At 36.1% G+C, this 15,881-nt stretch overlaps 2 protein-coding genes across 6 annotated transcripts in view; both read left to right on the forward strand.

Annotated features, from left to right (window-relative positions):
- cfap299 (cilia and flagella associated protein 299) overlaps window positions 1-3,659 on the forward strand; it is a 101,466-nt gene extending 97,807 nt beyond the window's left edge. For 2 of the 5 annotated variants that reach the window (XR_012405948.1, XR_012405949.1), the window contains 2 exons: window positions 438-567; window positions 3,323-3,659. Coding sequence is in view for 1 of the 5 variants with exons in the window: in NM_001115124.1 (NP_001108596.1) it covers window positions 438-567; window positions 3,323-3,445 (253 nt within the window). In the remaining 4 variants the exon portion in view is untranslated. 5 annotated transcript variants of the gene reach the window in all.
- A 3,723-nt stretch (window positions 3,660-7,382) lies between these two features.
- Window positions 7,383-14,984, forward strand: bmp3 (bone morphogenetic protein 3). Its single transcript, NM_001077765.1, is given in 3 exon segments — window positions 7,383-7,686; window positions 9,438-10,336; window positions 12,984-14,984. Coding segments are annotated over 3 exon segments (1,359 nt in total). The 5' UTR covers window positions 7,383-7,418; the 3' UTR covers window positions 13,176-14,984.
- Window positions 14,985-15,881: the final 897 nt, after the last annotated feature.

Raw genomic sequence — 15,881 nt, forward strand, 5'->3', positions numbered from 1 at the left:
CTTTTAGCTATTTAATATTTTTGAGAGAAAAATGCACCATAAATATAATTTTTTGAATGTCAAGAGCATGACTGCACTTCTGCCTTGTAGCAGTTGTCAATAACAATACATAGAACAAGAATGGAGGAGCAAAACAATTTCCATTTGTCCAAAACACTGAATAGACTGAATGTCTTATACACAGTTTAACACCTGGCTTTTCTAAGTGCACATTTGATCAAACTAGAAACTTTAAATGAAATCATTTTCTTAAGAATAGCAAACAAAGCACATCCTCATTTTTTTTCAGGTGAGCATTTTTACATTATAGTCTTAAGTTTATTTTATTCCCCCAAGTGGTTCAATCATACTGCAGTGTTTTTCAGTCTAAACCTTTAAGGCATGCATTTTAATCTCTAAACAATTAGAAATGTATTAACCTCAACCTTTTCTTTCAGCTTCTACAACTGGAGGACGCAGAAGTCCAAACACAATAACAGCTCAAACTATGAGGTAATCACGGAGAATCCAAGCGGTCTGCTCTTCAAGTGCAAGAACGACAGGAAAATCTTGAATGTTGACCCAGAGGTGAGCAGCTTTGATAGGAGGGGTAAACAGAGTGCTGACCTCTCTCTCAGTTCTTATTTACCATCCACAAGTAAACCAACACCTGCACTATGTTTAACAGAGTATTTGTGTAATGAATCAGTCAAGCCTGATTAAGGATTAGAAAGGCCATTGTATTTTCTCTGTATTACTATTAGATACAGTTTTTTAATCCATTGATTACAGGGTTATTTCACCCCAAAATGTACATTCCATCATCATTTCCCACCCTTGTGTTGTTCTAAAACACAAAGTTTTTTTCTGTCTTTGCAAATATATATTTTTAAATCAAATTTGTGAGGTTTCTGTCGCCATTGCATTTTTTTTTCACTTAAAACTTGGATGCATAGAAAAATTCATAAAGAAATGAAAAATAAATTGATATACATATAATGCTGTACCTATGCACATTGCTGTCTAAATTTTTAGTTGAATTTTTCTAGTAATCTCAATTTACATCAGTCAAACTGACTAAAATTATGCTAAGACTGTAAAAAAGAAAAAGTTGGCTCAAGTTAAAATGACCCAACTTAAGGATTATTTTGAGTTTATTTAACTTAAACCGATTCAAGTGCAGTAAATGTGAATGTCCTGAGGTTTGTTGCATTAAAATTTTGTTTTTGAAGTTGAGTCACATTATTAACTTATTAAAAAACAATTAAAGTAACATAAAAATATACTCTCATGACTTTTTGTCATTTCGTTATGTATAGTGTAGTTTTTTTAGGGGGTTTTACCTTTATTATAAAGGACAGTGGAGTTGAGATAGGAATACTTTGGGAGCAGAGAGAGGAGGGAAGGAACAGCAAAGAACTTTGAACCAGAAATCAAACTTAGGTTGCCATGCGCATCTCAGAGCTATATGTCAGCACACTTTACCACTAGGCTATTGGCGCCAACGTAATTTAGGTTTTTATTCATATATGCTAAACATTGATCAGCAAGCACAGAAGAACTAAGCTCATTGGTTCTTGCAAAAGATCAAACATGCTGTTGTGACATTTAAAAAGGAACACCACTGGTTCTTGTGTGCCAAGCAAACATGATTGAGCTTCTGTAAAAAATTTCAAGGCCATAAACATTATTCACTGAATTTCTGTGTATATGGGCGCATAAAAGGCTAAATTAAATTAGATCACAAATAGCTCTGTCACATGAAGAGATTACGTCTTTTCTGCCTTTTATGGAACTACTCAATTTTGGGTATATACTGTAGACTTTCAGTGGAGAGATCTTGCAGATATGATTAAAAATACCTTTATTTGTGTACTAAAGATGATTAAACCTATGGTTTGGAATGACACAAGGGTGAATAAATGATGAATTTTCATTTTGGTGTGAACAAAAGCGGAACAAAACCCGCATGTGCACATAAAATCCTAACAGCAACATTCAAGCTGTGAGCAGAAAGAGTCTTCGTGAAATCCTTCTATCATCATATCAAATAGCCTCCGTGTGAAGTGGAGAGATTGTATTGTTGCACCTGGGTATCATTTTTGCTCCAATCTCTCAAAATATCCATCAGAGTGGGTTAGAGCAAACCGCGAAATTCAGTCCTGGAACCTGTGCCACTATTTTTTTGCCTGTGTGCCCAGGAGCTATGAGTGCATGCTATTTTGGAAAAGAGGCAACGCTGCAGACCGGCCTCTTTGAACACAAACTCGCCCAGGCTGCCTCGTTGAGGGCGAGATGGCAGAGGCGAGTATTGCCTGTGGTCGAGCACACCCCAACCAGGCCGGCTATTAAAAACGAGGGGAGGCTAAGGAACCCAGACACTGAAACCGCCTGTGCACCCAGAATCCAACCTCAGGCCCCCACCAGGCATGACCTCATTGCCCATGTGGATGCATTCCTTCATCCAAACTGGTGGAATCATGGCATATTAAACCCTGCATTTGATTTGTTTGTTTGTTTGTTTTTTTGTTCACACCCCATTCGACATAGCCAGCGATGTGAACATTTCAAAATTATAAACCCGAATTCTTCTTCTTTGGGTTATGTTCACTTTTGATGGAATCATGTTGGTTGTCCCGCCAGAGTAGCAGTTGGTGGTTTAGTCTGATAACCAGTCCTTATAAATCAACAGCTAATGCTTTTCGTTTGCTCCGTTTCATTTTTGGGGAATGTTCAGCATATGTTTGTATTTATCTTTGCTCTAAACAAAAAATCGGTTAACCCAGACAAGTTTGATGTACGGTAAATACAAAGAATGAATGTAAACCTAAATCTTCTGACATGTTACCCTTTAATAATGGATCCCAGCTGGCTTAAGATCTTATTTATTCTTGGTGGAGGCACCCTATGGAGTCCATATTTTAAAGTCACACCCACAGAGATGTTTAAACAGCAAATCAAACTTATACTGCAAGATATGCATTTTTTTCTCTGCTTTAGTAATGTAAACAGACATTTGAGTTGCATCCAAAATTGAAATTCTGTGCACTGCAGTGTTTTGAATCTTAAAGATAAGTGAAAACATTAAATGTGGGATTACAGATTTATTAAGGTGCTCTGAATAATGTTTGTCTCCTATAAGTATAACCTGTGTGTAAGAAAGACTGGAAGTGTGTGTAAGAAAGGTGTGGACGATTCAGTCCACTAAAAAGCTTTTTGGCATCCATTAAATCTTGCTACGGTGCTTGAAAATACATAATTTTCTTCTGTAGAAAATTTGAGTTCACATTTTGAAAGGCTAATCAGTTTTAACACCATTTATTTATTTTCTGTAATCCAACAGGAATTACCTGGCGATAGCTCCACTCGAACTCCTGTCCAATCTGACCTATATGTGCATGTTGTCATTTATGATCACGTCATCAGAAAACCCACCACCAGATCCTGTACGCCACTCTCCAATTAAATGTATTAAAACACACAGAGTCTCTAATTTCGTCTATATAAAAACAGTGTTAATCTTACATTATTGACTTCCTTTTGTGCACAACATCTGGATGCGTAGAGTAGCACATATGTGCGTTTTGATCTATGGTTTTCATTTTCTATACTAATTCAGACTTCACTGTAAAACTATTTTGAGTTGTTTAACAAGATTAAAATTCATTTATGAATACAAATTTCATTTTGTGTGTGTTTTTTTTTTCTAAATGCTTTCCCATTTTAATCATCAACGATCACACATTTGAGCCGCTAAATGACAGAGCTCTCCCAGATTGTCTGGTGATGCACTCACTTGGGAACCTGAGCCTTGCATTGTATACTCTTATCTAAAACAACTCCTCTGTTTGTCTGAACAAATCAAAGATAAATCCCTGTAGAAACATGGGGGTTCTTTCATGTCCCCGCATCACTGCTTGTAGCTTCATTTTGACTAAAAGCTGCCAAACACTTCATGAAATAGACAAGGACACACATTGAGATCATAAGATACTGCAGGGAGTTCCGGCATTAGATATACATCTGTCAATAATTTTCTCTTTGAGAATTTACAAAAAAAAGGAGTCAGCAAGATATTGCACTGCTGGTGGTTCCTGGTGGTTGCTGATGCCATCTTAGTATTTGAATGGTTCTGATTTACTCTAGCCAAGTTGGCCAAGTTCACAAGAAGGGCGATTACTGGTAGGAACAGCACATTGCTAACTTGCAAGAAAAAAATAAGGACTTTTTGTCCTTAATCAATAATTATGCAATACAATATTATTTGAAACAATCACTAAATCTGTACAAATTTAATAATTAAGTTTTTCTTATCCTAACCGAAGCTAGAAATGGTTTTCTATTTTTAAATACTCTAAAATGAAAAAAAAACTTTCCGTTTTATTTATAAAGTCTTTGAACAGTTTTACTGAGTGTAAACTTCGGTATACATTGCTGACAATATGATGTGTACATTATTAATTTTCATTAACCCGATTTTGCAAAAAAATGGTGTCTTTACTAACAATCAATTAAAGACTAAATTGACACAAAAAAATTAATTTACTTACACTTTCAAATGGTTCCAAACGTTTCTATGTTTTGTTTTTTGTTTTAAGTTGAAACAGCACAATTCTTGACATTTTTGGGGGACAACCTAATTGTTTTATTTCCATTCCAATTCAATTTATTAAGTTAACTTGATTGATTTGTGATTGATTTGCATGTTCGCATGCTATTGGTAAAATCTGATATTGCTATATTTTATTTTTCTGTGATAAATATTGTGATATGAATACAGTTTCACAAGATACTTTAAATGGCACCATTTGATGTTTTTCTGGGGAGCCCAACCATATTCAGGTACAGAAATTGAATAATCACAATCCAAAATAAACTTCTCACTTTGCTTTATCTCGCTTCTATTCAAATATCAAATTATTTCTTAAATCATGTAAAAATAAAGTTTGTTTTTCCATTTTAGAAGAGTTTTTTCCCTTAAAACAAGCGAACTTTTCTGCCAGTGTGGTAAGCAAAATAATCTGGTTTTCACTTTGAAATGTACATATTTGGACTAGAAACAAGAAACTTTATTTTTTTTTTTTGCATAAATCAAATACAGTAATTAAATACAATTTTGTAGCTCCTGGTCTACTATAATTCAGACTGAACATTGCATATCTTGCAATGTGACTATTGCAGGTGTGCACATTGCGATATTGATGCTGAAGCGATATATCGTGCAGCCCAAATGTCCAACATACCTGATATTAAACTTAATATCACATAATCAGTCTGACAGAAAAAAAAATAGATTTACCATGTGTGTGTAGTACCTACATAAAGTTTCTGTTTAATCACCAGGATGGGGGCTTCAAGAAGTGGGTGGTGATTCACCCACATTCATAACTGTTTGAGTTAACAGGCCACAGCCCTCATTCATGTGGTGGAGTGGCAGTGTGATGAAACTACCCACTCCAGTCCCTCACAACTGCACAGCTCATTCATACACCTACAAATCAACACAGCAGATGTGCTTGTGAAAATCTGGCTCCCACAGTGGACGTAGAGAGAGCTAGTGGCAAAATAAAACATGATAAATATAGGTTATAGAGCGCAGGCCACTTTTTCCCTTCAGTACAGCAATTACACTTTGGACAGATCTGAAAAACCCGTATCTTGAAAATAAGTCCCCTGGCATCAGATGTCTGGAGTGGGAGTCAATCACTTCCTCCTCAATGCTCCTGAAAGAGAGACCGTGACAGAGGATATTGAGGCCGTGCACGCGGGGCTGCGGTGCGGAGGGGTCGCGGTGCAGCATCCGGATCAGAGTCCGCTGTGCAGGATGTGTCTGCTCATCGCCATTGAGCTCCACTAAATGGGACAGAGAGCCTTTAATGCTCCACATAAGCCATGTCATTCAGCGCGTCAGTCCAGACACACAGCTTTGCTGAGAGACGTTTCGCGGATCTCACTGTCGAGCATTACAACACGCATCCACATGACTGGGTACACAGCGCGCAGTGTGCGATGAAGACGTAAATGTTTTGATGCACTAACCTGCGCGATAAATAATGCCATCTGTGCAGTAACTAGGCCTACGTTACGGCTGAGTTTTTTTTTTTTTTTTGTCTCAAAGTCACACCTTCATACTTCTGTTTGTGAAGAAGAGCATGCTGGTAGTAATAGAGAGCGAATCAAATCTTTTCAATAAATCACTTGATGAAGTTCACAAAACAAGTGTTTCGGTTTTGAATCGGGCGGAATGAAAACGAGCGATTCAGCAAGTGCTAAAGTCTCCTACCGAAGTTATACACATATTAAAACTATTGTGAAATAATATTGCAATCCAAAACAACCTTTTTCTGTTTTTAAATAGTTTACAATGGTTCTTGAATTGGACGGAATGAAAATTAATGAGCAATTATTTAACCGAGTCTTTTGAAGTGAATCTTTTGGACAAGTCTGGCTGCTTAACTGATCATTCAACTGTGAGACCATGAAAAACCACATGCCATTCTAGATCTAGGCTTTTTTTTTTCAAGGGCATTAAAATAAGGACTTTTGGCTGACACTGGTCCTTGGTGATTCATAAGCCGACACTTTTAGAGTCTAAAGCACATGCAGGAAGATTTTTTTTTCTGTATTGGACTTAATTGAGAAGCTGTAAAATTGTGAACAAACTGCAAATAATGTATGAAATAAAAAAAAAACAATGAAAATCCCATACCCATTAATAAATACAAAATTCTGAGAGGTTGTTTACAAACTGGTTAGTTTTCTAGCCTAAATAAATTTGTTTTATTAAAACGTTAAAAAACAGGTTAAACCAAATAATTGTATAATAAAGTGTCAATGCAAATTGTATTTAATTTACAAATGGATTATATTTTATGTTATTCTGACTTCAACAATTTGAGCAGAGCTTTTACGGAGTACTCGAGAGTGCACGTGACCTACATCAGTCCCTTTATTGAACCGGTTCTTTGAAAAGAACCGTTCAAAAGAACCGATTCGCAGAATTAGTCGGACTTCCCAATAGTGTCCGAATGCGCCCATAAGCCTTATATATTACTAGCGCGACACGCTTTACCTTCAATGAACGCAGACAAGAGGCGCGATTGGCTGAGGACAGCATCGCTCAGATACAAAACCGAGGATCAAGCCTGACCATTAAGACTACAGCAGATCAAACCCACACGGACATCATTTTACACAAGGACTGAATTCTGCTGCATGAACGTCGATCTTTGGAAACGTGCATATGGACTATTATGTTGAGTAGCCTACACCAAAGTGACATCTCGTTTAACTTTCTTTTTTTCATTTTCTCACCCTTTTTGCCTTATTTCGGGGGCCCATGTGATGCTCTCCTTCTCAAGAGACAAGAGTTTGTTTAGGTATTCAGCAGCACTGATACACTACACCTAGATCAGCTTCCATAGTCCCGCACCTCCAGCATGGATCGCTGTCAGCGGCTGTTTGTCCTCCTGTTGGGATGCGGTTATCTGTGCTGTGGATACTGTGCTGTGCTTAAAACGCCTGTCATGGGGTTCTCTAAAGATGTGCAACTTGGACAAAAAGCAGAAGAGCCAGAGAAGCAGCATGTGAAGAAGAGCGAGCAGGACACGCTGTCAGAGCACATGCAGATGCTCTACGCCAAATACACCAGCGCGGGATTCCCTCTCAAAGACGGAAACACTGTCCGCAGCTTCAAGGGCCATTTGGGTAAGTGTTCAATTGATTATGTTGTAATTGACTAAACAGATCCATGCAATCGTCATGTCACGTTTGAAAAGGTTTTCAATAGTGGCTTGTTCGTTTTGCGCTTCAACTGACGGAATATTCAGTCAAAATAGTCAACACAATCTGTCTGCGTCTTATCTCTGTTTGAATCTATTGTTTCCATTACATTGTTCTCTTATATCTAAACCAAAGAGATTTTTCGGAATGTGCAGATGATAACTAAAGCAGTGAGCCACTAAATAAAACAATAAATTGATTTAGTGAACTATCTCTTTAAGAGTTGGTGCTATTACACCTGTTGGTTTGGTTTTGCACGAGACATCAGCTCTAGTTGAACAGCCTGTCCTGTGGCGTTTCATAAATCATTTCACAAGTTGGTTTTAAGACTTTATTGTTATTGGATGTCACTGAGTGAGCAAGCTGAACTTTTTTTTCTACAGAGTTGTTGACCAAACAAGCGATCGTCCGTCTTTAGCATTTGCAGGTGGATTTAGCGATTCTCGTTTAGTTAAATCATGTTTCAGGTATGAGATGTGATGTTTATTGAACATTAATCGCTGGTTTGACAAATATCTTTTGCTCGCTCAGGCTGAGACGCTGATAGTAAAACTGCACTAGTGTTGCCAGATCTCTCCTTCACAAAAACCCAAATTAAGCGACAACATTAGAAACAATGTTTACTAAAGTCTCAGGAAAAAAAAAGTTTAAAAAGCGGTCACTGTATTTGTTGCATTTTAGATGTATTATTAGGTACTTATATATACATTTTATATTCTAATTTAAATATAGTCTAGGAGTAAATAAAAGACTTATAATGGCATTGGGCAGAGTTCAACTTTGCTTTAATGAGTTGTTTGCGCACTGCTAGACAGAAAATCCACTAAATAGCGCTGCCCCGACTTCACACATTTAGCCTATAAGCGACTGAAAAAAACGGCTAAAGTGGCTTATTCATTAGACATGGCAGCCCATGCACCTATACCGCCCTCTGGTGTTTAGTTCGTGGTCTCGTGTGCTTGTATTTGCACTGATTTCTTTATCTGTTGCTTAAGTAAATACTACATTCAGCACAGAATGTACAATAGTCTTTTTTGTTGCATTAATGCTACTGTAGTACAAAACTACATGCAGTAGTTATAATCAATTCATGACCTGGTAACCACTTTTTGACCACAGACCTGAAAATGAATTTGAAAATCTTGAATGCGTTCGTGTAAAGACTTAGGTATGGTCTCTTTTTTTTAAAGATGTGTGGCAGGTTATTACTGAAGTGGGAATTGAAAAGTGGCTATAAGTTATAAGTGTTGTGAAAACATGGTTTTGTTTTCATAAATATATATTTTAACTCTACAGTTTAATATTAAAGACACAAATTCAAATGTGATGTTCAAATAGATTATAGGTGATGTTCAAATGTGATATTCAAATAGATTTAGCTACATTAGGATTCTGCTTGGGCACAGTATCAAACAATATAGGTAAATAAACATGGTTTCATCAACTACACAAGTGTTTCAGGACTACTTCAATTTTTAAAGTCATGTTTTGTGTGTTTGTACTGGTTTTGGTTGCTTACAAGCACAGAAATGTGTATAATGACATGACCTTACACTCTATTAAGTTGAGTTATAAGAACATGCATTGTGTCCTCGTAATTCATAACATTTAAGAATCATACTTAACAGGGTCTTTTCACATTCAAAATTTGTTTTTTGTTTTTGGATCCCTATCAGGAACCATCAACAATAGGCAGTTGCAGATCTTTAACCTCACATCCCTCACCAAGTCTGAAGATGTTCTCTCAGCGACGCTGCACTACTACATTGGTGATCTTCACAACAGCAGCCACAGATGCTCAAAACACAAGAGCTGTGCTCAACACAACCTCAGAAGACAAGCTCACGTTCACCTTGACGTCTGGAGCTTCAGCTTAGTGAAAAACACAACTAGAACCATCGGCCATTTTCCAATCAACATCTCCACGATGCACTGGGACTTCATATCATGGCAGTGGAAAGACATCACTCGTGTGGTCAACCAAGCCAAGCATCACGACCAGCTCCTCATAGGCATTAACATCAACTCCAGAGGGCACCAACCCTGGAAGAAACTCTTGTCAGACCGATCTCCTTACATTCTAGTCTACGCAAATGACTCAGCCATTTCTGAACCTGAAAGTGTGGTGTCCACCCTTCAGAGACACAAAAGCAGACTGTTGCCCAATCTTCATATGCTGGAATCGCATAACCGCAACGCATCCGCACAACATCGAAGCAGACGATCCACCAACATCCTCCTTCCGCTGCAGAACAATGAGCTCCCAGGTCCAGAGTACCCTTATGAGATCCCTACATGGGATGAGGCCAGCCCTTATGATCCGATGGAGAGCAAAACGGTCAAGCGGCCCCGCAAGAAGCCTCGCAAGAACCCACGACACAAGAACCCGCTCCTGCAGTTCGATGAGCAGACCATTAAAAAAGCTCGCAAGAAGCAGTGGAACGAGCCCAGGAACTGTGCTCGCAGATATTTAAAGGTGGACTTCGCTGATATCGGCTGGAGCGAGTGGATTATCTCACCAAAGTCGTTTGATGCGTATTACTGTTCTGGATCATGTCAGTTCCCCATGCCAAAGGTAAGTTGTCTACTTTACAGAAATCCACATGTTTTTTAGTCAGTTATTTAGGATTTACCTTAAAGTTAGCAAGAAGCTAATATGTGGTACCATTTAAAGGATTACTCCACTTTTTTGGAAATTGGCTTATTTTACAGTCCCCTAGAGGTAAACAGTTAAGTTTTTTCCATTTTTGAATCCATTCAGTCTATTTCCTGGTCTAGCAGGAGCACCTTTAGCTTAACTTAACATATATAATTAGACCGCATTAGACCATTAGCATCTCACTCAAAAACAAAAAACAAGCATTTGATAATTTTTCTTTGTAAAGCTCAAGTCTTCTGTAGTTACATCATGTACTAAGATCTTTGAAAAATAAAAAGTTGCTATTTTCTAGGCTAATATGGCAAGGAACTATTCTCTCACTCCGGTGTAATAATCAAGACATTTGTCTGCTGTACCATGGCAGCAGCAGGCACATAAATATTATGCAAGACTGGTTACCTAAACTGTAAAAAAAAAATCCGTAATTTTACAATTTATTTACAGCAGCTGGGGTACAGAAATTTACCGAAAAATAGTGAACATTAAATTACAGAAATTTCCTTAAATTAAAATTTCGGGTAAATTTTAGTAATTCAACCTGTGCTATTTTACAGTAAATTTCTGTAATTTAACAGCTGCTATTATACTTTTTTTTCCCGGCACCCCAGCTTCTAGAAAAAAAACGTAAAATTACACATTTTTTTTACAGTGTAGCAAGGCACTAAAAAGATAGTATGGTTCCTAGCCATATCTACCTAAAAAATAGCACCTTTTCATTTTCCATAGGTCTAAGTACATGATGCAACAACAAAATGTCATTGTTTAAGATGCTAATGGTCTAATCAGATTCAATGATCTATGCTAAGCTAAGCTAAAAGTGATCCGCTAGATCAGCTGAATGAAAATGGCAAAAGTCATTTGTTCAACTCTAGGTGACTTGAAAAATGCACCTATTTCTAAAAAAAGTTGAGTGTTTCTTTAATATGCTTGTCTGTCATATACTTGACCACAGCAGTAGAGAAAAGCAAAGATTCTGGCTTGAGAGAAATAATAATTTTTAAAAAGGCTCCATCTAGTGGCCGTCTGGATAAAGAGCCGTAAATCTTTCCAGTTGACACTGCGGGCAGAACAGCAGTTCATTCAGTATCCATTATCACACCGTACATGTCGTTTGTCATCATAAAACTGCCACTGTAAGAGATTTCTACCAAAGGCCTTTCATCTGGGGTGTTTTCTGTGCTACAATCTTACCTAAATAAATAGAGGTTTTACTTTATAATGTATTTGTTTGATGATAAATATTCAAAACAAAAAAAGTAGAAGTTTACTCATTTCAGCACATTAGGGTAGCACAGTTGAATCAATTATTAATCATTTATCAGCACCAGTGGTGCATATTTAATAGTGCATTTCCTATGCCAAAAACAGTTATTGAAAGATAATGTTTAAAAACACAGAGAACAATATTTAATAGGAGAAATGAAATAATGATGTCAAATCAACTTCTATTTCTCATACTGTACATTGTATTATTGCATATAAGTTCAAAATAATTGATTTCCATGTTTTATTTTTAGTTTATTTTGATGGAATGATATAGAAAAAGGACCGGACCTATAGAAATAAAAAAATTCGTACAATAATTTAAACATATTTGTACAATTTATTGTATTTTTGGACAGAAATGTATTAGTAGTATTATTTTATTATTTGTATTAATATTTTGAAGATATTTTTATTTTTGCATTTTATTTTAAATTTTTGCTCAATTTCTTATGTGCTTATATGAAATTTAATTAGTTTATATTATATAAATATTTTATTTTATTTTAGTTAGTCATTTTAGCACTTATTTCAGTTAGTTGCAACTAGAATTTACATCTTATTTCAGCTTTTTTCAACAAATAAATATATTTTAAAAATGTTGAGGAAAAAATCTTAAACACTTTTAAAGAGTTTTAGTGAAATAAACGTATTACCACATGTAAACTACATTTTTGTGGGTTTATAAAATTCAACTTGATGTTCCAACTAGGCATGGGCTGGTATAAGATTCTGCCAGTATGATAACCTTGGATATAATATCACGCTTTTACCACATCGTGATTACTGCTCTAAAATATGTTCTTTTTAAATGTGTGGGTAAAAACTAAAACTTTTTCCCCTTTTAACACAATATATCCTATTTTAAGAATCATTTTAAATATTTTGTAACAGTAAACATGTCAGACTAAATAATTCCAATAAATAATTGACTTTTGAAGTCTTCATTCATTTCAAAAACACAGATTTCTTTACAATTTAAAACGGTATCTTTTCTGCTGTAGATACCGTTGACCTAAAAAAAAAAAACTAAATAAACGTAAATAAAAAAAAATCTTATATATATCTTAGGAACGGTATATTTATTTTGACTTTTCCAAACCAAAGTTTCAGTTCATTTTGATTAAACTCAAAAATGTTCAACAACAGCCATCACATAGCAGGACTGTCTTTGAATAATTCTAAGAAAAACAATACAGACACCGGATCATTGATATTTCAAACCGAGAACCATACAACATGTTTTTTAAAGACAACTCCTGAAATCAAATGTGCTCAACCTCTTTTCCTCTCCCTTCAGTCTCTGAAACCTTCCAATCACGCCACCATTCAGAGCATCGTGCGGGCAGTCGGTGTGGTGCCGGGCATCCCGGAGCCCTGCTGTGTGCCCGAAAAGATGTCATCCCTAAGCATTCTCTTCTTCGACGAAGACAAGAACGTGGTCCTCAAGGTCTACCCTAACATGACAGTGGACTCCTGCGCCTGTCGGTAAACCCCCACCCCACTCTCTTCCTCCAGCCTCCCTCCTTTAAAACTCACTCCCATTGTTTGCACTGGAAGAAAGACTGAAGATGTTTCTTTCACCATTCTTGAAGAACTGTACAGATGTGAGGATCGTGAAGAACATACGCTTTTCCAGAAGGAATTCCTTACTGTTTCGCAGGAGGCTTGAGATTTGAGCAAATGAAGAGACTGTTTGTCTGTCTGTCTGTGTTTGTTTGTTTGACCAGGACGTTCTCATGTTTCTATAACCTCAGCAGTTTAGCATTTAGGGGATAAACATTTGCTGTCACCATAACGTTTCTGTACAGTTTGTTTAATCTGTCATTATTATTATAGCTTTATTTTTGCTACAGAGGCATTGATTGACTCTCTATGTTCATATTCTATGGCTGCTATACATAGGTAGGATTTACTCCAGAGGCCAAATGTGCTGAAAAGTGGACCTTTGGGGTCGAAAAAAAAAGAAAAGGAATCTCTATTTGTTACAAAAAAATAGCCTATATATATATATATATATATAAATGTCAAAGTGATTACTTATACAAGTTACTTACAGTACATATTCAGTTTTCCACATTAAGCTTAAAACAGTGTTTAATTTCTGTGTGACTCTGTTTTGAATGTCTTCAATCGTCATAAAACATATTTATTTTTTCCAAAAATGTCCATTGTTACGAGCCCTTATGTAAGAGTGTTACAGCACGTTTAAGTTTTGTTTAAGATGCTTGCATTTGTAAATATTATGTTTCCGTCAGACCTACTAATACAAGGTTACATCCTCACATATATATGAATATGTTTTATTTTAATGTTGGACAACTATTATTCTGCCGTTATTCGAAGAAAGCGTTTGATTTTAAGAAGCCACCACTGGTTTTATGCTTGGCAGATTCAGTAGATCCAAAAGCATGGATCCTTCTTAAAAATAGTTCAGAAATATGAACTATTATTCACATCTAAAATATGTATACTGTATGATGAATGCCAATCCAGATGCTATCGTATTAGCAGTGATATGTTCAGGAAGGTAGTTATAAAAATTGTATGTTAGCTTTTGCCTTAACACAACGATGCCTATATAAAGTGCCTTACCACATGAAAACGTACATTAAATCTAGTGAATATTCTACTACAATATTTATATTTCATAAAGATGACTTATGTAAATGTCTTATTTTGACAGGATTTTTTCAGATTATTTGGATAAAAATGTGACGTTTGTTCCAGTAATGCTTTCTGTCCACATTTTGTACTGTTGAAATTAGCATAGATGACACATCTCAAGCTGCATGTTCATGAATGGGGGTGAGTGGGATCGAGTTTTTTTTTTTGTGACGTTCAACCTATGGACTACAGAGAACGTATATGTAAAAGTGGGCTATTATCTTAATATATAACACATACGTCGAAACACTATGTAAAGCACTCCTTTAGCATTTGTGTAATATATTTTTGGGAAGGCCTCCACCACACTGTGTGTTTTGTAAATGTTATTCTGTAGGTGAAAGGATGTGCTTTGTATGATAAGCTTCATAAGAAATTATATTTGTATATGGAAATGACCTTTAAAAAGCATTTATTTATTTTCTGTATGATGCCTTCTGTGTCTTATTTTTGTGAAGCGCAGAGGGGCTTCATTAAATATTCATTGAGCTTTGCTGCGGAAAGGTTAGACAGGGGTGCAAAAGGAAGCAGTCGCATGTCGAATGAGTGAAAATGCTTATTTTTGTAACACGTCTCCTGAGTTGAAAGGATCCCTTTTTAGCAAGGAAAACTCAATAAAGTTTTAAGAATTATGTAGCCTTGTGTTTTTTTATCATGAGGTTAAAGCCCTCTGGCTTTAAAGCAGAGCTTTACTGAATATCGACTGCACTGTTATGCAATCAGAAATTATGCTGAGACCGTTGCATCATGGAACATGATGTAAATTGCTTAATGGGTCGATAATTTCTGGAAGGTTACCACACTAACATCAGTCGATTATTTAATAGCTACAAATCACTAGTGTGTGCACTAACCGCTGGATTTGAAATGCTCTGGAAACAAACATGAAGAAATGATCATATTTATTACATTTTTGTAGACTTAATGAAATCCAATTAAATCTAAAATATCTTTAAGAATCTGCTGGGAAGACTCAAAGAAATTTACATTTTTACACCTACAAATTACACAGTTCACAAGGATAAAATAACTAAACATCAAGTATAACATGAACACAAACATTGATTGATTGTGACTGGCTCAGATTAGAGTCATCGTATAGCCTACACTTCACCCAGAAATGAAGATTGAATTGAATTTACTCAACCTCAAGCCATCCAAGATTACCTTAGCTGAGACACTGAGATCTGAAACAAAATTGTTGGTTTGTGCAAGAAACTTGATTATTAACAAGGAGATTATTTACAACTTTATTATAACCTTCGAACCCTTTAAGGGCTGTTGGTTGAAGGTAATAATGTAAATAACGTTCTTTCTGTTCTTTCTAATCTCTGCAATTCTTTCAATAAGGTCTCAACTTATGACCAGGAGTCGGGGTTAATATTATTTTTAATTTAGCCTGCATGCTTCATTGTTACTGTAAAAGTGTCATCAGCTGTTTCCTTCTATTGTACGAGTCATCATCAGTGAGCACTGTTTCAGTGAGATGGTTCTTTGTTTTGTTGACAAAAAAAGTCACCTGCTTTGATTG

Source organism: Danio rerio, chromosome 5, assembly GCF_049306965.1.
Source record: "Danio rerio strain Tuebingen ecotype United States chromosome 5, GRCz12tu, whole genome shotgun sequence".
Taxonomy (NCBI): Eukaryota; Metazoa; Chordata; class Actinopteri; order Cypriniformes; family Danionidae; genus Danio; species Danio rerio.